A 26412-nucleotide genomic window follows, 5' to 3' on the forward strand; every position below is an offset into this window, starting at 1 on the left:
ATCCTCGCTGGTATTATCCTGCTGGTTAAACCTAACCCTATTGAAGTTTGCTTGTGGTCCCCCTTCTTCTTCTTCACTAGAAGTATTATCAAAGGTCCAGTTCTGGGGTGTGCGTCTGGTCTGCTGTCTCCTACGCCTTGCCTGCCCCACAAAGCATTGTTGTTCTGGTCCCGGTTGATAATGCTTGTCCTCCACGTATGGAAAAGCCCACTCATGGGAATACCTTTTAAGGTTGCATTTCAAGCCTTTGATTTTTTGATTAATCATATAGTTCTTATAATCCCTAAGATCTTCTTGAATTCTCAAGAGTTGTTCTTTGGTTTCCGTGAGAGTAGTATCTCACTTCATACTTTCTTCTAATTCCAGAATTTCCTTTAGCAGAGTGGAATTTCATGGGACAATGCGAAAGATAAAATTGAAAACGTTTTTTGCAAACAAACCGCAGGACTCCCCCTCGTTATTCAGTACCACACTAAAAAGAAATCTCAGTTCTGTCCCACAAATACGATGATTGGGCCTGAGGTGGTGGGATTTGAAAATAAGGTACTACAAGATATTACAACATTCGAACAAAGTAGTACGCTTCAGAAATTCGGTAATATGAGCAGGGTGGATTGGGATGCAGTTAATAGTTTACAGAATAACTACTCACTTACCATAAAATCAGCTGATAAGGGTGGGGCAGTAGTGGTTATGAACTCCACTGATGAGGATGCAGAAGTAAAAAGATTGCTGGGGGTACGTAACAACTATCGACCCCTCAGTCGTGACCCAATAACTGAACTACAGGAGACCATCAGGGACATGGTAGGAATTGCCAAGGAGAATAAATGGATAACAGTAAAAGAAGCAGAGTTTCTGATTAATGACAAATCTAGAACTCCAGCGTTCTATATTCTTCCAAAAATACAAAAACCCCAACGTCCCCCTCCAGGTCGACCTATTGTGTCGGGGATCCAATCAGTTTTGGAACCCCATCACAATTTGCTGATTTTTTTCTCAGAGAGTCGGTGATAAAACAACAGTCTTTATTAAAGATACTACTGAGGTTTTAAATATCTTGGAAGATATCCATTTTGATCCTACATGTGAATTTTTAGTTACAATTGATATAGAATCACTGTACACTTGTATACCCCAAGACGCCACGCTGGTGGCAGCAGCACGGGCCTTGGGGGAACAACAGTGGTTCTATGCCACACCGCAGACTTTTGTACTGCAATGCATTAAATTGGCACTTACCCGTAATTATTTTTGCTATAAAGATGACATGTATTTACAAACTACGGGGACTTCTATGGGCGCAACTTTTGCGCCCAGTCTGGCCTGTACCTATGTAGGCCAGTTTGAAGAGCACATCATAGATCATCAGTCTAACCCCTTCCAGAGGAATTTACACCTCTCGAAGCGGTATATAGACTATGTGCTCTGTATTTGGTCAGATGGTGAGGAAGCCCTATTGGAATTCTTCAACTGGCTTAACCATCAAGATGCCAGTTTACGCTTTACATGGACATATAGCAGTAAGGAGGCTGTATATCTAGATATGGACATCCATGTGGATGATAATACACTGAGTACTGGAGTTCATCAAAAACCTTCTGACAAGAATTCACTCTTACTTTATCAATAATGCCACCACAGGGCACTAAGAGACAATCTGCCGGTAGGGCAGTTCCTGCGGTACCGTAGGAACTGCTCGACCACAGAGTCATATCTGGAACAAGCAGAGGGGTTGAGTGATAAACTTAAACAGAGGAAGTATCCTCGTAAAATAGTTAATCGAGCTAAGAAAAGAGCTTTAAATACCCCTCGCAGTGTATTACTGGAGAAAACTGAAAGAACCAGGGATGAATGTGTCCCTGTGGTGATGACTTTTGACCCATTGGCAACCCGTATTAGCCAATCTATACGGAAGTACTAGGGGTTACTTTCTCTTACAGACTTTAAAATGCCTCCACCGAGATTTTCATTTAAAAGGTCAGCTAACCTAAAGGATAAACTGGTACATACCCGAGAGAGGTCGCAACAACAACAGAAAGAAACAACTATCCCTCCCAGGCAGTACCCTTGTGGAACGTGCTCCTTGTGTAACATTACTAAGAAAACTCTAAATGTAACCTTGAACTCAGGCAAGGTGTGGCATCTGACGCGATTTACTAACTGCAATACCATGAATGTGGTATATAGATTGACATGTCAATGTGGTATACACTACATAGAGCTCTCAACCAGGAAGATCAAAATTAGGGTGCAGGAACATTTTAGCACTATTAGAGCTGGGAAGTTAACCACCAAATTAGTAAAGAATTGTTATGAGCAGAAACATTCTTTGACCTGGGTTGTATTGGAGAAAGTAGTGGGTGACCCGCAGAGTATAGAGAAGGTTTTGGCCTCGAAGGAAGCACGTTGGATTTTTTAGGAGAAAAGTGAATACATTCGATTGAATGACTTTATAGAATGGAATAAAGTCAAGTATCAAAATCCACTATGCAACTGTCTGGTTATGGTGAGCCTTATTTTTGGTGTCCGAGAGTGAAGCATTTTGATCCTTGGAAACTCCAAATCATAATAATGGCATACACATGACAACAGGATCTTATACTAAGAGTTGGGAATAATTGTAATTGTATGTAACCAGTTCCCTTTTGCACAATTAAAAATGGCCTTCAAAAAATGGTGTTTGGTCACAAGATATGTTGACCATTACACAGTATTTTCTAAATACATTTAAGTATTGCGCCAGTTATATATAATAAAAAAAATAGGGGATTGGCAAACACACTATGAAAAGTAGTTATAGTGAGAAAGCTGTGGAATGAAACTGTGTTTACGTGGTTTTGCAGTAGTCCACGCTTCTCCTATTGTAGAATAAGAATAGCCTGAATTAAAAATGACTAAAGGTAAAAAACTCCTTTTAAATTAATAAGAATTTAAAAGTACCTCATGACTAGTGAAAACGAATTATTTTTCCTATTTTATGTGCGTGAATAAAGGAGCTTTTTGAGAGGGTTACTACACTCCAACATGACCCCCGAGACGGATGACTGGTCACGTGATGTCAGTTCCGTTCAGCGCGTTTAGGTGTGAAGCGCGTACTTGTTGTCAGTCACGGCTGAGACAACACGCTTCCAGACGGTATAGGCGGTAAGGACGATTACACCGATAGAGAGATGGCCATAATTACTTGACAAAAAATGGGGGTGAGATCGGTATCTCTTTGCGATTCCCTTCGTAGCCTTACAAGTAAGATGTTTGATATGTGAGTGGCATTATCAGAGGTATAATCGAGTATATGGCAACTAAGAAGTATGTGTGTGAGGTTTGACGAGGGAAGGGGCCGGCAACTTCCAGCGGCGCCCCTGATGATTTCACAGATTTAAGTTACGGACAGTGTGTGAAAAAACGGAGCTGAGAGATGTATAGATCCACTAGGGAAGGCGCCGATAACTGTTAGCGGTGCGCTCCGTGATTTTACAAACTTAAAGTTATAAGCATGGAAACGGCCATAGTACGAGTGGTTTTGGGCCGAAAGATGGATAAATGTATGTAGGTGTTTTTAATAACTTTATCGCTCTGTAGATTGACACTACGATTGAGTGCAGTCATTGAGAAGACTCATGGATGGAGTCCTGCCTAATGAGTGACATAAGAGGAGAGCTGGTATGAAGGACATTGGCTCAGTTATGGTAATATAACACATGTGTAATGAATACAGAGTTCTAGACACATTGTGGTTAAGGAGAACCCTCGAGAGTAATTGGTTATGTATCTTCCTTTTTTCTGTGTTTTTACTTCTGACAGTCCCTGTAAAAGAAAAATTCAGTGTCCAATACTGGTGCTAGACGACCTCACTGCCCTAATGAAAATTGCCATAAACTTGTAGTGGCAATGAAACATGTCAGCTCAGTATTAAGTGGTATGCATAAACGGCAACCGGTTTTAATTTGAATAAGTACACAAGTGAACAATATATTTGGCATTCGTTAATGTGTTACTTATTTCAATTTTATTCTCACATGGTCGCTTTTGTGGTCTGTGATACACTCACTTCACTCTTTCTCAGCACCTTTTTTGCTTGTTTTTGGACACTTATCTTTTCCTAACCGCAAGATGGCTACCAATGATGAAACAAGTGAGCTTTGCTGGTGAGTACCAATCAGCAAACTCTACTGGTGGTGCGCACGTGAGGTGCCATCTTGCCTTTTAAGCATTTTTTCAGATTCTTTATAAAGATTGCGGTGATTTTTGTGATTTTCACAGCAGTACCCTTGTATGTTGGCTGGGGATACTGTGGTTCGGTGACTGTCAGTCGTAAATATAGAAAAAATTGTGTTCTTTTAAAATTGAAGGCATTAAAGTGGGAGGTCACTACTTCGGAATGTAAACGAGGGGTCTATATGGAGGAGGAGAATATGGAACCCTTACCCCCACTTATATAATTCCCTTAAATAGATGTGCCTTGATGATCAGGTCTTGTTATATTGAAACTGCTATTTACTCTAAGCCTGCATGGCCCTTGGTTGTGGTTACATGGTGCCATAAACAATAGAGAAATACATGCACACGCTTTGTCCCTGCCTTGAAGTGTATAGTGAAGCATCAATTGAATGGCGATCCCACGGCTTACCTTGGCTCCCTTCGTGCTTCCTTTGATCTCAGACACCTTCTCCGAATCATTTCCTCTTTCCTCAGAGGAGCCCTTTTCCCACCGGGCCTTGGATCACCAGCAACCATGGCTAAGACCCCCACCACACATGTCCCACCTGTGACAGCCCCCCGCCTGTGGGATGTGTAGTTCTCCTTTCTGTCTTATCAGATAATTTCTGTGACAGAAAATATTGATGTCTTCACAATGTATTTTGGCAGATCCCTGTTGCGGCACTAGGCCTACCTACACCAGTAAAGTACCATTTTTTTCAGGTTACTTGGGGTAATGCTTGATGGTAGGAAATGTGAGGTTCCCTGCAGAGTCCAGACATTTTACTCAAGGAAATGTGAGGAAAATGTGTGTTTTTAATCAAGGTTCGAGGTTTGCGAGGGCTTGTGGGTAAGAAAACTGTGATGTGTCAATGTTGCTTTTCGGATACTTTTCTGCTGCAGGCACTAGTTCTACCTACACAAGTAAGGTACCATTCAGGAGATTTAGGGGAACGATAGGTGGTAGGAAATATGTGACTCCGCACAGATTCTAGAACTATTCATCACAGAAATGTGAGGAAAATGTGTTTATTAAGTCATTGTTTGAGGTTTTCAAGGGTTTTTGGGCATAACATCCTGGTGAGAGCAACACAAGTCACCCATCAGAAATCCCCCCAGGTATCTACTTAAAAAGAAATTGCAGTTTTGCTAGTTTTCCCTAGGTGCCGGCTGAACTAGGGTCCAAAATCCTTAGCTACCCACATAGAAAAAAAGGGTCTGTTTTCAGTGGGAAAATGTGATTTGTCTATGTTGCATTTTGTGCTTCTTTATTGTCACCATAACTAGGCCAATTCACACAAGTGAGGTACCATTTGTATGGGGTGGCTTGGTAGAACACAGAATAGTAGAAAATGTGTTATTCCCAATTGGATCTCTCTGCCTTTGAGCCATCTAAATGCAAGCCAGTGTGAAAGCAAGAATTTGTTTTGAAAAATGCTCTCTGAACCCCATACTAGTATGGGTAAGCACAAATTCAAGGATGTACAAATAACCATTGCTCTTAAACTCAGCATCTGGTTTCCTTTTGACCAATTGTTCAATCTTTATATTTTACCATATGAATTGCTGTATAGTTGTTACACAATGAAAAAACAATGTAAGGAGCGCTCAATTGGGAGTTCTGGGTACCTCGGAATCTTAGGGAACCTACAAATCCTATATATCCCCTTAACTAGAAAGGTCAAGTGACGTACGATATATATTGCGTTTGTAAATCACCCATCATGGCCAGTAATTACAGATGAAAACATTGTTCGGAATGACTGTTTTTTCTTACTCATTTTCAATATTTTTTAATTTTACCAGTTTGTTTTTTGATAAAACCATCAGGAATCTAAACAAATTGCGCAAAGCTAAATTCAGAATTTTGTTTTCTTCTCAGACATCGATCGCTTTCTGGGATCACTCGTGGTTTCTACACCGGTTTCCACCACAAACTGGTTTGAAAGCACAAAAATTAGGAAACATGGCCTACAACTTTTGGCAGAGCACTTTTATCTATTTAAAATAAAACTCAAATTTTTGTGGTATATTGGTTATTTTCTCATTCTCTTACAGGGACCAACAAACCCTGTGTACCTTTAGAATCCCTAGGATGTTGAGAAAAAAGGGTGCAAATGTGTTCTGGATACCTTATGTGGAAAACAGTTAGGTGTTAGTTAAGTGAGAAGTGCCACAAATAGCCAAAAAAGGGTTAGCTTTCAAGTGGAAAAAGCTTAGCAGTCAAGGGGCTGGAGTAATACCTCCAACCTCCTTTCTGTGTATGTTCATGATGTTACTTATATGATACATACAAGACCTAAAACATTTTTTTCTTATACATATAATGCCAACTGATAGATAAATACACTTATAGCCGCTACACTTTTGCGACCTGTTTCTCCACAGATTCCTCTGGCGACAGGACTTTCAATCTTTCTGAACAGGACTTGTGAACTTAAAAAAATAAATAACATATTTAAGCAAGTGAATCTAGGGGTATACTATGAAAGACTGATAGGTTATTTTTTTCTTTGCTTCTCTCAAAACACTTAGCAGTGCTTTAGCAATAACCATACTAAATGCACAGCAATGTAGTTATCCAAACCTCCACAGATTCCTAACCCCATCAAGGAGAGAGATAAATGATGAATTTGGAGAGACACCATTTGGAAATGGTAAGAATCAGGGAAGAGAAACAACGCATCAGACAAGTGGGGTTGTTCCACCCCACTCAATTAGTTCCTTGTTTAATGGATTTCCCAGGATTTCATGATTTGTTATAGTGACAAATCAAGCAAGTACATTGGTGCTGCAAAATTCTCAATGCATTTTCAGTACATCCTGTCAAATTGAATTCTTTGCAGAGCTTCATGGTGTGGAGAGAAATATGTAATTATGGATGTTTTCTACTTGTTTTTAACATGTTTTTCGAAGATGGAATAGGGCACTGTACTGCAAACAATCAACCTAAATACCGACTTATGATTTTTTTTATAAATCAGTAGGTATGATTTGCAAATCATTTTGGTTATTTTTTTGTGTTATAGTTGCTGCATAAAATTCCCGGAATTGTGCCATTATGCCACACTGTGTAATTATGTGCCGAGCTCACAGGAACAACAAAAACACGTGCAGCTGCTGTTTGCGGGTCTTGTGGTTTTTTTGCATTAAGTTTTAGAGTGAAATGCTGTGGTTGTATTTTTTAGGTGTGCACAAACTTGAGCAATTTTCATACAACTTTTTCATAACTATGCAAACTAAGGGGGTCATTACGATGGCGGGTGAACTTGAGTCCTTCCGCCATCGTGGTGGTGCTTGTGACGACCCGCCTGCATGGCAGCAGTCCTGCATGTAGAATCACGATGCAACCGCTATCTTGCATCTTTACCATTGCGGCAGGTGCTGCTGGCTGCAGCACCCACCGCAATGTAAACAAGCATTGGCATAGCCAATAGATCTCACCTTTGGGACCTTATAAGTGTTTAGCCATGCAACAGTTAATGTTGTTGCAGTAAGGATATTGGCTGCATAACTAAATACTTATAAGGTCCCAGAAGCGAGACCTATTGGCGATGCCAATGCTTTTTTTTTTTTAGAAACACTTTTCAAGAGAAATGTAATACTTTTAATTGGAGAGTACCGGCACTTCTCAGAAACAAGCAGGGACTCTGGTACAGACTACCTGCACTTCTATTTTTCCATTCCAGGCACTGCATTGGAGTATGGGCGCCATGTGAAACAGGCTTTCCCAGCGCCACCAGGAGCGCCCGAGGGCCTCGTGCTGCTGGTCAGGAGCAGCTGACCCCGGAAGGGTTAACGCTGCACTGTGCCGCCCTCTCCCACCACAGAGTCGTGTGTGCCGGCGTGACCCCTGAACCCGGGATATAAATCACTTTTCAGTCCTATTATTCGTAAAATCATGCAGGCTTGCAGTGGCACAAAAGAAGCCCTTGTCCCGCAATAATTTAATTTATAGTTTAGAGTTTCAAAATGGTAGCAAAGAAGAGCTGCTCTGGCGGAGACGCAGCTGACAGTGCGGAGAGGCGCTGCCGCGGGATTTTGTGGCTGGCATGTGCAGGTCCAAGGGTTGTGAGTGGGATGAAAAATCAAGAGAAAGAAAAAAAACCAAGCAGAGTGGGCAGAGATATAAGCAAGAGTCTAAAAAACAAGAAGCGTAGTGGGATGAAATGTGCACGAGAAGCGCTGCTGGGTGGCAGTAAAGCCTTCACCGTGGCTGTGCTCTTCCTTCACATGTAGGGTGACCGTGTGATGTCAGTCTGCTGTTCAGAGGTACGCTAACGTCTGTCACGCGCTCTCAATAATGAGGTATATCCATGTTTCGTCAAAGGCAGATGGCGGCTGCGCGCGTTCACGCGCACATGCACGCAAGCTTTAGGCCAGGAAAAGCGTGTGGGTAGCACTTTGAAAACCCCCTTACTAAAAGTCGAGCAAGGAGCGCAGGCGCTACTCTAGGCTCGACCTAAAAATGCATGTAGTGCGTTTCCCTGCACTACGTGGCAGCCTGTAACGTAGTGCAGGGAAATATAGGGGGTTCCAGGGTGCCTCCAGTGCATCACCAACTCCCCACAACACAAGGTGGGCCCGCAACGGGCCCCCGAAACCAATCCCTGCCAGCCTTTCAAAGGCCGTTTACCCGCTATGGAAAGGCTGGCTGTAACCAGCATTGTTTGCTAGGCACCGCCACTATTTTACAGATGCTGACCTCTCTGCCAGGCAATCAGAACGATTGCCTGTGACGGATCCGTGGCGGGTGGTGTTTGTGCCCGCCACGGTTGTGGTCAGATTTCCCCCGCCATCCTAATTTGGCGCGGGCGATTGCTGTCCGATGGCGGAGGGCCCGCCACCGCATGGCTGGCGATGGCGGGCCTTCAGCCATTGTAATCAACCCCTAAGTGCCTTTCCGATTTTAGGGGGATGGACCTGGATGGAGAAGCAGTGTTGAGAGACAAAATTCAAACACATTGCATCTGTAGAGCAGGGATGCTTGACTACCAATACCAGTGCCACATTTGGCATGAGCCCCCACATGTGGCCAGCACTGAGATATAGCTAGAAAAAAATAATGAAACAAACAAACATACCGACATTAGCGATCGAACGATGTCCCCAAGCTTGAGCTGTAACAGATTGCCAATCAGCGGTAGGGGCATCGGGCCTGGTGGCAATTCTCGTTTCTCTGCCAGCATTTTTACATAGGTAAGTATCAGAAAGGTGATGGCAAACACCAACAAAAGTATGGTCGTACTGCTGAAATCCATTCTGATGACTGATATTGGTGTGTTGGTGTCTTGTTATACAATACTGCAGTCACAAATGGCAAATGAAGAGGTTTAGCTGGGGACAAAAAAAGTAAAATGTTAGCACATGAATTGTTATTAAATCTTTACATTGCTGTTCAGTTATGCTCTATAAGCAAGATATGTAAACCCTTGGTACTGACTGAATGGCATCTATGCAAAGGGTGAGAAATGTTGACATTGACTTATGTAGGGTGTGTGTTTGTAATCAGCATATACACAACTCGTGTAGTCCTGCTCTCATGGTGATATATTTTTATTTAAACAAAACTGCTTGTTTAGTCTGGAAGAACCCTCAAATCGTTTATTATAGATGAGCAATATTTGCATCCATATATTTGAATATAATCATATCTAAACCAATAGTCTCATAATGTATGACACAAACAAACGTCGAAATCCATATCAGAAATATGAATGGCTAGCATCACATATAAAAATGTATTATAAAAGCGTTCTAGATCTTTCTCTTGATCGATCCCACCCACCACTTTCCATTTCCCTGGCTTGTCAGCATTTGAGGCAATTTAGGCAGTGGACTCAACAATGGACCCTCCTTGATGAGTGGAGAACTTGTAATCCACATCTGCGTCTATACTCTCACTTCTCTGCCCCCATGATCCATTTGTTTGACTAGACTGTTTTCTTTGCTTCTCCGATTTTATCTTGTGATTGACACACAGTGTCTACATTGGGCGGGTACCGTCTGATTATGCTGCTCACATCATAGTTATTAGGTGGGGTATGCGGCATTCCCTAGCCCCTACGTAGTGACTTTCAAAGGACACATTAACTGATGCAGTCTTTTGTGAAAAGCAGCATACACATATCACCCATTACTTTTTGGAAAATCATGCCACAGCTACAAGTCACACTATAGAATGGGACTCTTCTAAGGTGGTAACCAGGGTCTTTTCCTTGCAAATTATATCTGGGGTCAATAGAAAGCTGTCCCGGAGCTTGAGGATCACTGAAGAGGAAGTAAAAAATCTGGATAATCCTCACCCTTCAGATGCGTTAACACGTTGCACCCTAAGTGACTCGAAAGCATGTTGCGCCTCACTGCTAGGACACCTCCAATGTTATAATGATGCAGAACATACTCCTTGCGTTCATGCGACAGGTGAAAGCCTGGGCACATTCTTGCATGGCTGGTTCGTCAAGAGGTGCAGACTCTGCTAATCACAGAGATTGCACAGGATGGTGGAACAGCCCTACAAACCCAAATTTACATATCACAAGCAGTTCGCTCCTATCACACTACACTATATCAGTCATTGCCTGTACCCATTTAGCAATTCCTTGATCCCTTAGACTTACCAGTTATTACCGTTATCACATGTGAGGAACTTGACAGCCTAACCTCTATAGAGGAAGGGAAGAATGCTATACATAGTCTTGCCCGAAATAAGACTCCTTGTTTAGACGGTCTACAACTAGAATACTATGTTTGTTTCTCAATGTTTCTCGCACCAAAATTGGTTGAAATTTACAATGAAGCCCTTACTACACATTCTCTCCCAGCTTCTCTCTAGGAGTCTCTTCTCATTCCCTCCTTCAAGCCTGGCTGAGACTAAGCTCTGATCTCCCCATAAAGCCCTAGAGCTATATTAGGGGCAGATTATAAAATCCTCGGTAAGGTGTTAGCAGAATGTTATGTGCAGTTATTACCTATGCTGATCCATCTGGATCAGAATGAATTTGTCCCAGGGAGCAACACATCTAATAACACCAGACGTTTTTTTCATGTTATGGATAAGGCCTCTCTGTGCTATCCTCTGGCAGCTTGTCTTATACTAGACATTGAAAGGCCTTTGATTCCTTATCTTGGGACCACTTATTTGATATACTCAGGGCAATGGGTTTGGAATGGCATCTCTTAGCTTATACAATGGTACTATACACAAACCCTACTTCTTAAGTACGCATAGTAAGGTTGATTTTGAAGCCTTTTACCATAGGGCGTGGAACATAGCAGGGGTGCCCTCGGTCACCAATCTAATTTACACTTGCTATGAAGCCCCTATCTCAGCTACTTCATTTGGTGGTGGTAAAAGGAGGCATCCCACTGGACAGAGAAATGCATGTGGTGTCCCTGTATGCTGACAATGTACTGCTATCTCTGTGGGATGCATCAACTGATATCGTCCCCAATTCAGCAGTCTTCCGTGATTTTGAAGAGATGGCCAGACTACGGGTGAACTAGGGTAAATCATTCATTTTGCAGCTTAGCTATGATGCTCTGACTCAGGTAATTCAGTTAGGCTTGAAAGCCATTGACATGGAGACAGGTGCAGTCCATTATCTTGGGGTTCACCTTTACCACTCTCAACAAGGCCTATTTGTTGTTAACTTACAGCGGGCATTTTCTGCCCTTAAATCTTAAATGTGGTTTTGGGAACGATTGCTGTTGGCCCTGGTGGGTAGGATAGCCCTTTCAAAAATGATTGCCCTTCCTTGACTACAATATTACTTTATTAACGTCCCAGTATTTCCTAAGTGGCGATTCTTTCTTGACTTAAACCGGGCATTGGGAGATTTACTCTGGGACAACGGGCGACGTAGGGTTGTCATAAATAAGTTTCAGTTACCAGTGGGAAGTGGAGGGCTGGGAGCGCCGTCCTTTGAGGCTTGTTCTCGTAAAAGCACGGCTGCAATGGGTGGCCAGATAGATATCTGGTAATCTTTTTGAAACCACCATGGGGATAGCCCCTTGCCCCCCATTTGATGCAATAAATTCTTCATCCTAATTCTAAGCTGCATCATTCATGCATACTACATGTGTGGATAGCTCGGAAGTGCTCGGCATAAGTCTTTCAGCTTACAAAGAGCACAATCCCTTACTGTCCAGCCACATCGTTACAAGGTCTATCAGGACTCTTTCCTGTGATCAATTATCAAGCTGGTATGAGCATTCCATTGATATAGGGGGGATTTGTTTCAGAATGACCACTTACTTACATTTTTTTTGCAGAGTTTTATATAGCGCGAACTTGACCCAAATCGGGAATCAGAGCGCTTTACATAGCACCAGTTACGTTATGCGAGGAGACACATTCATTTTTTGTTAGGCATGGGGAGATTAAGTGATTTGCCCGGAATCACAGGATGTTCAGTGTCACTGCCAAGACTTGAACCCAGTCCCCCTGATTCGAGGTCGACCGTCCTAGCTGTTAGGCCAACCCCTCTCCACATTTGATCTGATATGTCAGAGAAATAGCATTCCTCCAACTCAATTTCTACTACATGATCAGTTATTAGGAGCCCTCAGGATGCTGTGGGGTGTGATGGACACAGACCCACCAACACATGCAGTGGTGCATGTGCTACACACCTAGGGAACGGGTCAACACCTAATCATGTGGATTTACAGTGCCATTAGAGATCACACTGGGATCTCTCTGAGACAACTCCGTCAGGAATGGGAGGAGGATTTAGAGCGCCCCCAACATGACACTGAATGGACGCTAACACTTGGATCTCCTCTTTCTATATCTAGAAATGCGTGATTTAAGAACATTCAATTTATGATTCTTCATAGGGCTTACCTCACACCTTCTCGAATAAACTGTATGTTCTCATCGGCTGAATGGACCTGCCCTAGATTGCGGATGCTGTCAGCTGACCTTAGGCACATGATTTGGGCATGCCCAGATATTTCCAGTTTCTGGCATTTGGTAAACGCCCTGTCAGCTACAGTTGCAGAAGGAACAACACTCAGCTCATGTAAAGTTACAGTGCTGGGTATGTTTCAAAGGAGGAAAACTTTAAGATGTGGGTAGGCTTTGCTAATTTAGCCCTTATTTTAGCTAAGCAAATACTAACTATATGTTGGTGTGCACAGCAATCCCCGTCCCTTCTTTAGTGGTCTCGGGCTTTGCTCTGTTGGGAGGAAGCAGAAAGTTCTGTGCTGTATTGGGAGGAAGTCTGAAGAATAAGAAAACATCTCATATTAGCAGCCTGAGACACCATGCTAATACAATTCAAAGAGCATAAATCAGAGAATCCCTCTATCACCTCACATCAGTCTACTCCTCCTGTGTGCTCTTCTGATATGGAATAACAAGACATATGGTGGATCTGGCCCACCACTAGGATCTGACCTCCCACTACTTACTCTCTGCCTCCTAACTAGTATCCCCTCCATTCCCTAATTTGCCTAATCATGCTTTCTGCGCGTATATTCCTCTTTGTTCTACCCTTTCCAAGCTGGACCTCACTAAAATTTCATTTTTTTCTTATCTCTATGAATTTTCACTTGCTCCTTAATGGAGGACTGAAATATTAGTTGTTACAGTCATAGTGCCACAGTTGATGAACCCAACTACTTAATAGTAAGGGGCAGATTTATAAGCCCCTTGCGCCACTATTGTGTCACTTTTAACATGGGAAAAGTGACGCAAAAATGGCGCAAGGGGCTTGTAAATCTGCCCCTAAATGGTTTTATTTAAGATAATGAATTAATCTCTCTTAATGTGTGTAGTGCAAAAAAGCTTGTTGAATTATGTTACTGCATTGATTAATTTAAAAGCCTAAAAAAATTTATTAAACTATAAAACAAATGTATTAAAACAACCAAGCACTGAAGGACAAATTTCTATTGAAGGCTGGGCAAAAGATGTTGAAGCATCAGTTGCTGCACCAAACTCCCACAATCAACACGCTGTGTTATGAACATATGAAACAGACTATGCCACGCGTCTCAGCATTGGGTGCAAAGCAAATTCTGAGGGGCTTCGTTAATGCTTTCATAAATTACATAATTTTAGGTACACCTGTGTTTCTTTGGATGAATTCGATGTATCAATAAAAGCTTGCATGCTCTATTAAGTGTCTTCCGCCATATATCTCTCTAGTATGACATTAAAATGTAAGTACGTACTAAATAAATCACATAAAGGACCATTTCCCAGACTTAGCATATACTACACAATCTAATCACATTTTTAAAAAATCAAACATTATTAGAAAAAAAAAATATTACAATCACACAAAAAAATTATAAAAATACATTTGCCATTTAACATATATTATTCATACAACAATCCAACAAAAACACATATTAATCAATCAATCAAGTAGAATTTGTATAGCGCGGCTTATCAGCCCGTGGGGTATCCTGGGGCTGTGCTGCAGCTATTTGTTGAAGAGCCAGGTCTTGAGTCCCTTCCTGAAGTGGCTCAGTGAGGGTGAAGTGCAGAGGTGGAGGGGGAGAGTGCTTCAGGGTTTGGCGACGAAGTGAGAGAACAAGCGTACCCAATATGGCTGAGGTGGATATGTGGTGTGTGAGCGAGGGAGAAGTGTGCAGAGCTGACTTTTATGGTTGGTTGGTGGCAGGTTAGGTGGTGGTTCATGTAGTGTGGTCCTTGGGTGTGGAGGGCTTTGTAGGAGTGGGTCAGGAGATTGAACTGACATCTCTTCTTAATGGGGAGCCATTGGAGGTCTTTCAGATGCTGGGTGGTCTAGGGCAGGTTGGGGATCAGTCTAGCTGCTTCATTCTGGATTGTCTGGAGTCTTTGCTTGAATTTAGAGGTGATGCCAGTATAGAGTGCGTTGTTGTAGTCAAGCCGGCTCGTGATGAGGGCCTGTGTCACAGTTTTCCTGGTGCTGACGGGCAGTCATCTGAAGATTTTGCAGAGCATATGGATCGTGTGGAAATAGGCCGCGGCAAAGGCGTTGACCTGACATTTCATGAAGAGTTCGCTGTCCAGTATGATGCCGAGGTTGCGGGCTTAGTATTTCAGTGTGGGGTAGTTTTGAGCTTCTCTGGGCACCAGGAGTCATTCCAAAGGGCGATGTGTCTGCCAAAGATCAGTACTTCCTTTTCGTCCGTAAAACAGAAAAGAAACAATTCAAACTACACGTAAAATAGTCAACACAATTTACTGAAAAACAAACTACTCAATAAAAATATAAACTTAGTTAACTGAACACTATAGAGAGAGCAAAAAATCCCACAATTTAATTGCAGGAGAAACTTAAGAACTACATTAAAAGGATACTTTCATGCACTGCACAAAGGAAAGCCAGACTTCAACAAAATAACAAGCCACATTCAAAAGTAAGTCTACATTTTTTTTAAATGCAATGTAACCTAACATAATTGCAAAATGCAAATGTATAAATTAATTAGTACACTCTGTTTTATTATCTGTAATAATCCTTAAATACTAAAAAAAAAAAAAAATTAAGTACTACACACCAAAACCTACAACTGCACACAAGTAAACCTGGACAAAGGGACTTTCAAAATAAGAAAATTAAAACAGCTATAAAAATAAAACTATATCAACCCCTGTACATTAAACTGGCATAAAACTTAAATGTAAACCCCACCAAACCACAACAATGATCAAACCTGTATTTGTTACATAAATCTAAAAACAACAGGAAAGAAGAGCCTGTTGGCCTAAATTTCAACTATATGAAAGGCAAATAGATGAAAATCAAATGCAACTTAAAGCCTCAGCACAAATATAAGTGCAAATTGTAAAATGTCTAAAAGTGTGTTTAAATTAGGTTAGCAAACATAATAAACGTTTTTACAAAAGTATTATTTCATATTATACTACTTTCAGACAAAATGGCAGAAAGAACCACATATATCACATGGGAGAAAGTCAAACATTTGCTTTCTCACATGGGATACACATGTAGTCAAAATAGCACAAGCAATGAGAACATAAATTGAAAATATACTACTTTTGACAGAAATGCTGGTTATGGGAGTGCTACAATGAAAAGCAATATTGTAATTAATGCCAGGGAACACAACCACCCCTTCAAATGTAACAACGATAGGCATAGGACATACACTTCGACATTTAAAAGAGGCAAGCGCTAGATCCCAGAATAACACTACAAACATTTTAAAAGACATACTCACTAAAGTACCTAAGCACCTTAAAAATCAACTGCATGCAATTACTACTTTAAAACAACTAATATCACTTACTAAACACAAGTCAAACCCCTGCTGCCTCTGGATAATACTAGATACCAGAATACCTAACCACTACAGATAATGATGAACCCTTCCTCCTACATGACAATCACAATAACGACAGAAAAATATTCCTACTTGCAACTGAAAACATTCTCCTAAGACTGAGCCAATGTGAAACATGGATGAAAGAAGGAACTTTTGAAATGTGCTCTCCTCTAGTGACACGGATACACATCATACTGGTGTATATTTCCAGCATGTGTTTTCCATGCTGTGCTGTAACTGGGGGTGCATTCACACAGGGGGGGACATGTTGTGCTGCCCAGTGTGCATCCACATGGAGTGTGGCACAATGGAGCCCTGTAGGGCCCCATTTCCTATCTCATTCCCACTTTTTTAATGGAGTAAAGACCTCCATGAAATCAGTGGTGGTGAGGAAAGTCGTAATATACTTGGTGGGACTGCGGCAGTCTCGCTAAGCATAATGATGCCTCTTGACCGCCGGGCCACCACCAGGGAATGGCGATTCCCATGTGGAGTCGGCGGCCTCAGGGGGGCACAACCACCAAGGTCGCGAAGTGGCAGTCAGAAGACCGCCACCCCCTGCTCCACCACGAGTCTGGCAGTCCGAGAACCACCACACTCGGAATCAGGCACTAAAGGTGTAAAATTTGCTATTCCCATTCCAATATAAACCATTTTAGAGAATGTGTTGCATGAGAAATTGGGTTATTGGTCAATTGGTTAATTGGGGTGTGAGCCCTGGTCAAGCAGCTGCCACAATCCCTTACAGGGTGATCTAAAAAAGTCATTTAAATTAATCTGTGCTTAACCCTGTGTAGCTTGGCACAAAAAGCAGTCAGACCTAACTTAGAGGCAATGTGTAAAGTATTTATGCAGCACAAAAATAGCAATAATGTGAAAACACAAGAAAGGTCCCGCCATAATTTAAAAAAATAGAGTACATTTTAACAAGCTATTTGACACTGAAATGGCACTAATCTAACCAGTAGAGCCAACGGTATGTATTTTTAAAGTTTTTAGTGACAACTAGCACCTGTGAGATCAAAGCACCAACTGCTGAAATCTAGTCATGGGAAACTGGGTCAAAGTCCAAAAATATGTCAGACCGCTATTGAGTGCAGTTCAGATATGAGAAGGGGATTGGGCCCGGTCAGAACTTACCTTCGGACTTAGCAGAAATGTTGGGAAAAATGTTCTTAGAAAGTAAAGTGCAGCATGGCAAGGCTCCAGGAGGTGTCGGAGGAGAGAGCGCTGTTGTTGGATAGCCTTTGGTTTGAGCCGCGGTGAAGATCTCTACATTCGGACTTAGGGCCTAATTATGAGTTTGGCAGTCCAATGAACTGCCAAGCCCATGGTGGTGGTGTGGGCACCTCAGCGCCTGCAGTCTGACTGCCCTATTACAAGTTTGATGGTTGGACCGCCAAAGGACCTCTGCCATCCCCCAGGGATCTATGATCCCTCAGCAGTGTTGCAGCGGTGTGAGGCCACAATATGCTTGTGGTGCCACCGGCGCACCGCCAAGCATTTTGCGAGTTTCCTCACTATACCTTTTTCATGCCAGTGAGGAAACTAAGGGGGCCCTTTAGGGTCCCCTGTTGACTCCAGGCCAGGGGATGCATTCCGGGGTTCACATGTTATGCCCCCTGTCTGTATGCCCCCTGTTCCTGCACAGCATGGACTGCACAGCCCATGACGTACAGGAACGGGCTATGGCACTCCCTCAGCACTGCAGTTCTATGGCTCACATATGAGCCTTAGAACAGCTCCACCGCGGGACCACCAAAGCACCGCCTCGCAGACCATGAGGAAACTCATAATCTGGCAGGCAGTGTGCAAATGGCTGGTGGTGTGCGAGCGGGGCCTTGGAGTGGCAGCCCACATCCACACCGCCAAAGTCATAATCAGGCCCTTAGTCTCTTTTCTTTTTTAAGTAGAAAATCTCCAGCAGGGAAAGCAGAGGGCAGTAGCAGAAGGCAATTCCACATGGCCAGATACCCCTCAGGTGAAGAGCCACTGACCAGAAATTCCTGCAACGAAGAAGAACATAGCGGGAGAAGCAGCAAAGTCAATCCGTCCAGAGCTGTATCTCGGGCAGATAGGCGAGCAGGTTGGTCCCGATCTCCTCCTGATTCCAAGAGCAGTTTTTGGCCAAGAATGTTCCTTAGTTTTGAAATTTGGTCATCTGGGCTCCACAACTTAGGGTCCAGGACTGATGAGACACCACTTGGCAGTCCAGAAATAATTCAGGCTGGGTCCAGTTTTGGGTTCAAGATATTGGGGGCCTTTTGTGTCTCTGTGGCTCTGAACAGGAGGCCAGCAAACTAGCCCTGGGTGTCACACTGGTAGTCTTGGGTTCAGGTAAAAATGCAGTGCTGAACAGCAGGGCTGGCCTCTGAGGGTTCAAAGCAGGCTCCAAGCAGCAAAGCAGCCCTTCCCGGTACAGCAAAGCAGTCTTGTAAAGTACACAGCAGATCACAGCAGCAGGCTGTCCTCTGAGAGTCCTTGCATAGGTCTAGGAGTGAACTGAAGATTTGGTGTCTGAGGTCTTATATTTTAATACCTTGGTGCCTTTCTTCTAGTAGGTAGGAGAAGCTTCTAGACAGTGGTTTTGAAGTTCATGGACTTTCCTGACTCCTCTGACCTGGCTCCAAGCTGGCTGTGGAGGTAATAAATCCTTTGTGTGAAGGCAGAGCACTTCCTATTTAATTCTTAAGTGGGACTGTGCTCAGTTCCGCCCCCATCATGCCAGCAGATGGCCTATTCAGGCACACCTAATCCATCTGTTGTATAACTGTCTGTTACACTCAGTCATGTGACCCAAGACATGCTGCAAGCATGGAAAAGTGCTAAGGACAGAAAAATGCCATCTTTCTAAACATTGTCCAAATAGTGATCACAAACCTCACTTTACCATTAAATAGAGCTTTTCATTACAATTCCAAAGATACCAAACATGAGTTAGCATAGGCTTCCAATTGGAAATTACAGCTTACTAAATGTAATAAGGAGTCTCCAATGTTATCCTGTGGGAGGGGTAGGCCAGCACAGTAGTGGAAACCAAATTCATGAGTTTTTCAGGACCAAGACATGGAAAACTAAAAAGTACGTGTGTAACCTTTCAATTCTAAGGCACCCTGCCCTATGGGCTACCAAGGGCCTTCCTTAGGGGTGACAATGGGATTTCCTGCCAAGTTGACATCGGCCTGGGTACATTTTGGGGTAGGTGTTGGACACTAAAGAGGTCACATTTACTATTTCCACAGCACTACAGATCTATTTGCAAACCCTATGAAACCAGTAAACAGCAGTAAATGTTTATTGGAATTAATACTTACAATTTAGAGCAATACTCTAGACATTAATTATAACAAAATAAAACATAAACAATATTGACAATATTTAGAAATAAATAGAATCAACATTAAAATCCTTAATGTAAATAAAAATTTAAAAAATCAAACACAAAATATTGATTTAAGTTAAATATTCCTTAATTACAAATTAGCATTTTTCTGAAACAAGTGTACTAATAATATAAATATTATTAACATTACAAGGTAATAACTTAAAAATTCAGATTCCATTTTTTTACAAAGTAAATTAAATAATTTTAAAATGACTTAAAAAATTTATAAAGTGATAAAATTTAAATATACATTCAAACAATATACTAGGGCATACAGGGCCTGATTACGATTGCAGTCAGACCGCCACCGACAGGCCATCAGTGCCGGTCCGAATGCCGACAACCCTTCAGTCCGATCGACAGATTACTATTCCGGTGGTCAGACCCACAGCAGTCAAAGGGAAGACCTCTGCCAGGATCGGAGATTCCAACAGGGCGGCGGTCTGAGTCGTATCCCTGAATGGCGACGGTGCAGAGGCAGGCACTGCCGTCAGGATTGTGATATCCCATCTTCAACAGCTGTTTCATGGCAGGAAGAATGCCATGAAAAGGCTGTCAGAAAGGGATATGGGGCTCCCAAACAGGGGCCCTGTCCATTGTGGGCCACTGTAAAGTGGCCCTGGGGGCACATGTAGTACGCCCTCTCACCTCAATGCACCATGTGCCATGCACGACATGGTACATGGCACTCAGTCCATGGACGTGCAGGAGGTTCTCCGTACCACAGCGGCTTGTGCTGCAGCCCTTTGCCTTGGCTGCAGCACACGTCGCTGTGGTACGGAGAACCAGCATAATGGTCAAATCAAAATGCGGTGGCCGGTTCTCGGCCTGCTTGTAGGGCGATCTCTCGCCCACCACAATAGTGGGTGGCAGTCCGACCGGCCTCAATCGCAATAAGGCTCGTATTAACTACGCATATGCACAACATTTTGATAAAATGTAAATGGATTTTAAAATACTTAAATTATCTTACCTTTTTATCATTTCTAAAATCATTTATTTAAAGTTATACTAAAAATGTTAACAATTACCAAACACAAAATACCAATTTTCAAAATTAAATATTACATTTCAAAGTGTATTTTTTAAAACAAATTGCAAATACAAAGCTTACAATTAAAATCTCAAATATGAAATAAAATATAAATAGTTAAATAAATACTCAGATATCATAGTCTCCTATAATCCCAAAAATCAACTATTAAAACTGTTGCTAAGTATTTAGTTTATTTAAAACAATCGGAAAATTAAAACACATAATCAACATGTTCACTTCAATATTTAATAAATGCAGATTGAGTATTTAACAAATACATAGCGTTTAAAAATATGTTTTATTTTGGATTTAATCTTAATAAACATTGCAATATTACATACATTCATTTATAAAATATTTTAATTGTATTGACCATTAAAAAAAAGATACATGAACATAAAAAGCATTATTTAGAAATAAATTTAGGAATATTTATACAAAATCAAAATTGTGAAAATATATTTAACGTATAATAAAAACTGATGCAACATTATCGGATTCAACAAGAACAATGTTAAACTATACATATAAATGTGTAATATTCTAGAATTTTTAAAATATAAATGTACGCCTTAAAATAATTATTAAAACAAACATAATTTAAAAATCTCCCCTCCCTTTGCCCCTGTAAGCCTAACATCAGGCTACTTTTTCTTCCTTAGTCTGAAGAGTGGTGTCTGAAGTTCAGATCCCATTGTGTTCAGAATATGGCAGCTTTTTCTAATGATCTTTTTAATTTTAATGGTTGCAGATGCACAGACAAGGAGAGTTTCCATCTTTTTAGTTGATCTTCTTAGGAGGTCTGCCCTTGGTGTGTAACATGCCTAATTTTTGCAGTTTTGCAATAGTTTCTTTGATAACCCTCTTTGCTTCGAATTCCTGATCAAATTATTTGTAGTTACTTCTCTTTCTAGGGTATCACCCTCATAGTTAATCAGATTTCTAGGTTAACCACTTCTGTTTGTGGAACGGTGTTTTGATATTTCTTTCATGTAGCCAGTTGCATTTAAGGGAGCTTCATATGCCATATTAAAAAGTATAGGAAATGTATCTTTTCTACTGTACTACTGAATTTAATGTCTATTGTTCTATGGTTCAGGCTTCTAGCTGATCTTTGGTCTCTTCACAAATACAAACAAATGTTGCAATTAATATTTTCATTTTTTCACAATGTTAGCATGGCATCTATTCTTGAGGAGTCACCAGATTTCATATGTAGTCATGCAATTATTTGCTAACTCTGGAGGAAGGGAACAACACATAACTCTCCCCTTGATTTGAATGTACTAATCCTCTTGGTTATAATTTTTTTTTACTGAGAATATCGCTCGCTTAAAATTAGATTTGGTTGATTACTGCTCATGGTCTTTCTCCTATTTCCAGAAATTTGTCAGTCTTGTCCAGTGCTTCATCTTGCAATTTGTTTGTGTAAATGAACTCCATGTCAATTGTGTCCGAAATGTGATAATTAGTATTGAATGAGAATCCTTCTACTAAATGGATTACACATGTGTTATCTTTTATGTAGGCTTTGGATGCTGTAATGAAAGATTTTGGTTATGAGTCCTCATGTTTGAACTTTGGATTCAATAGTGATTTACACCCTGAAGCCATCATCTTCAACAGGGTTGCTTCAAATGTTTGTGGTTCTTTGGCATTAAAGAAATTGTGGGGGGACTTCAAAATATAATCCATAAACTGGCATGCTCAATGGTGTTGATCTTTCCCCTTCTTTTTGCTTCTTCTAGAATAAGATGTCATTTGCTTTGTAGTTCATATGTGGGGCTGGATAATAGGTTTCCGTAGGGTATCACTTTATGCAGTTGCTGTATCTATGGAACACAATCTTCTCTATTTGGTATGAATATTCCTTACTATTCACACACACTGACTTCATGATCATGGCGTTTGCATTTTTCAAATTGTGGAGGCTTGTGTTTCCTTGTATGTTAAGTTCAGTTTTGTGTGTATTTCCCTTTTACTAGGGTGGCCTATTACACCCAGTATTGTTCATTCAAACATGATTATTGCTGGGGGCAAGATTTGTGTCACCAAGCTCAATACTTATTCTTGAGGACAATGGAGATCATTTTGGGAAAGGGAGCTGATGACAGGGCAATAAAAGGCATGAATCAGGAACCATAGGGTAAAATCAACTTGATCAAAAGTAACAAAATTGCGTCTGTGATGGCACATTACCAAATGTGTGTAATTGAGAAGACAAAGCCTTGAAAAGTCAGAGTGCTAAGGGCCTGAAAGTGGAGGCAAAGTTGGTCTTAAGCAGCTGATCAAGCATGACTTAAGCTCCATCTATGTAAGGCTTGCGTGATTACTGAGAGATTAACTGAATGCCTGGGTGAAGAAGTGTGTCCTAAATGAGCTTCTGAATTTAAGGTAGTCACTTCAGAGTATCAAATGAAGATGCAAAAGGTAAGTAACAGGTGCAGTTAAGGCTTAGGACTGGATAGTACAAGCCTAAATGTTATGCCATGTAATTTGGTGACTGGTCATGAAGCAACTTATGAAATTAAGGGCATATTTATTAAGAAGTGACTTAGTGCAGCGTTAGCCTTCCTAGCTTACCACTTCTGAAATGCTGGGCTGCACCATATTTACAAAATTATGGTGCAGCCCTGCATTTCCCTCTGCACTGGTGCTAAATTTAGCAGCCTAGTGCCAACACAGACACTCTTGCACCATAGTGCAAGGGTGTCTGTGTTGAGAGGAAGATTGTTTATGTGCAAAAAGGGGTCTACCTTCCTGCACATAAACAATCTTTAAGTGGTGTTTTGTAACTTCTATGTGTGCTGCTTAATGCAGCACACATAGAAATTGCCAAACCTCATTTTTTTAAATGATTGTTTATGTGCAGGAAGGGACACCTTCAATGGCGTTTTGCTGTTTGTATGTGTGCTGCACAACGCAGCACAAATGAAAACAGCAAGAACGAGGAGAAATTAAACAGTTCTCCTCGTTGCGCTAGGGTAAGACCAGGTTTTCCCGGTCTTAATTTTGGTGCTGCCTCCTACTTACGCCTCCCTTGTGAATAGGTGGCAGCAACAAAATCAATTGGTGTTGCAGTGGAACTCCCACCGCAACACCCATTGCCCATCCCTTTCACGCTTAGTGTAACGTGAAAGGGGGCCTTATTTACAAGGCTGTGTTATGCCACATTAGGTGGCTTAACGTTGCCTTGTAAATAAGGCAAAGCTCCTATTGCCACAACAATGTCCTGAGAAGTGACATTGTGGTGGCGACAGTGGCTTGTAAATATGCCCCTAAGAATGTTGTGAACGACCCACTTTCTTGTTCAGGGAGTTTGTGGCGAGATTGTGGGGCAGCATGTTGCGGTAATGAGATTTCAACCTGAACGATAGTAATGCTACATAGTTTTGATTTCGAATTATGAGAGCAAAGTGCTGAAAAGGCTGGTTTATAGCACTGGAGTACTCCAACCTTGAGATTACCCCGGTGAGAATTAGGGAGAGTTTCTCCCAATAATGAACCAATGACAGAACTCCTTTTGGCACGTGAAGTTAATGGGATGCCATCTTAAACACTGTATTGATACGTGGGGTGAAGGATAGTTTCTTGTTGAAGAGCACACAAAAAGAGTATGCTTCAGCCACAGGAATTGGCGGTGGCCATTTCTATTGCCCAAGGTAATTTGAAGGAGCTGGATTGAACAATCACTGGAAGAGGATTTGGTTTTGCTAGAATTGGGTAGAGTCATTTGTTCTCCATAGATAAACCTGAGAAAGGCAATGAGCAAGCTGGAAAGGATACTAGGTTCTTTACCAAACTTGAGATTGAACTCTATACTATTTAGTCTAACTTGTAAAAGTGTAAAATGGCTACAGGAGGTACGAAAATGTGAACATGTCACTTTGATATTGACTGTATTTCAGAGCAATGGGCTATCTTGAGCTGATGAGTTAGGCCTTGCAAGAATAAACCCAATCATGCCATGGTGTCCCACTGGTGGCTGGCGCATGATGCCAGCAACCTTCAGATTAGATAACTTTAGATGTTTTTCCCAGCAGATTTCCATTATTTCAGACTTTAGTTTGGCATTGTTTGCTGTTTTGCAGGGACAAATGAAAGGTCTTTTGTTAGAAGGCTTAATTCTGGCATGTGTAAGGCACAGTCTGAGAGATTAAACACCGGGCTATCAATTACCATTGGTACGTTCAATCTCTTCATCTGAATATCACCTATTTCAAAGTTTCGTTTTTTTCCGCCACTTCCTTGGTCTCTGCCCCATTCTTAAAAATGTGGCTGATTTTCCTGGTGATGATCTCCGGTCATGACCACTAGATGTTTGCAATGTTGATCATTTCCTGCCATAACTTGAATGCAAACAGAAGATTTCAGAACAGATGAACAAATGCTTCCCCAGTCTCCCTGCAATGAGCACTGAGGAGCTGAAGTAGAGGTTTGGAGAGAACTGACTCTGATGGGGCAGGAGTATTTAAACATCAATCTCTTAGTAAAATCATCAACCAAATTCATCCACTGGTCTTATGGACCTGTGATAGTCTATTTTAAGCGTTGTGAGGAAACTAACATCAGAAATACATTCCTAGCTCTGTGAAACCAATGTGGCTTCACAATGAAGACCAATAATTAGCTATCTCCAACATGAAGGTTTTTAAAAAAAAATAATCCAACCAGTAAATATGCAAAACAAAAACAGATTTAAAAGATATCACAATGCAGTCGAAAGGCCGAAATCTTCCAGTAATTCAAGTCGTAATAAAATGAGATATAAAATATTCAAAATTACAACGCAGAGGAAACAGATTGATATGATCAGGTGTTCAATAAAGAAACCTTCCCTTTCTACTCGAACATAAGATAAGACGGAGCACCCTAAACAGAATTTCTGAAGGGGAAGCATAAAAGGTGGCAGCATGTGTTTGATCTTAAATAGAAGTTCAAAGAAAATGAAAGAGTGTTCAGCATGAAGCTTTACACTCGAACAAATCCAGGAGAGAGCGAGAGATCTGCTCACTCTCAAAGTTTAACTAACTATGAAATACCAATTAAAAATACACCTGACAGTTTCCAGAAAATCGATATCTCGTTCCCACCTCTGGGAGCCAACCCCATAACCTAATTTAAGGGGAGTTGTCATACCCCCTATGTTGCCAATCCACCCAATGAGGTGCACATCTGTTGTACTTTAGGTGCACATCTGTGGTACATCATGAACAGTTGTCTTTCTTTTGCTACCCTTGCTCCACAATTGTTGCCAAGATTTTTCTACCAGACCTCACTTTCAGCAGTCTAAAACTTAACAAGAAACCTTTTTCAAGCTAGAAAGAAGTACAATATCTCACTTGCAGAGGAGAGAACACATCAAACTTGCATCGTTAAATCGAACATTTTCAGCTATGGCCTAATATTAACTAAGTTAATTAAAAAATCAAGATGGATGCACATTACAGTGTAATAAATCAGTGGAAAGCAAACAATAATTATTAAACGTGAATATGTA

The 26412-nt window shown here is 41.4% G+C and overlaps 1 protein-coding gene across 8 annotated transcripts in view; it reads right to left on the minus strand.

Moving 5' to 3' along the window:
- The window catches only part of LOC146798110 (cytochrome P450 2F3-like), a 585105-nt gene that overhangs the window by 181086 nt on the left and 377607 nt on the right, over nt 1-26412 (minus strand). For all 8 annotated transcript variants that reach the window (XM_085625327.1, XM_085625332.1, XM_085625334.1 and 5 more), the window contains one exon: nt 9285-9537. In XM_085625327.1, the coding sequence (XP_085481453.1) occupies nt 9285-9461 (177 nt within the window). In that variant the 5' untranslated portion in view covers nt 9462-9537. The remainder of the gene's footprint in view (nt 1-9284; nt 9538-26412) is intronic.

Source organism: Triturus cristatus, chromosome 9, assembly GCF_964204655.1.
Source record: "Triturus cristatus chromosome 9, aTriCri1.1, whole genome shotgun sequence".
Classification (NCBI taxonomy): domain Eukaryota; kingdom Metazoa; phylum Chordata; class Amphibia; order Caudata; family Salamandridae; genus Triturus; species Triturus cristatus.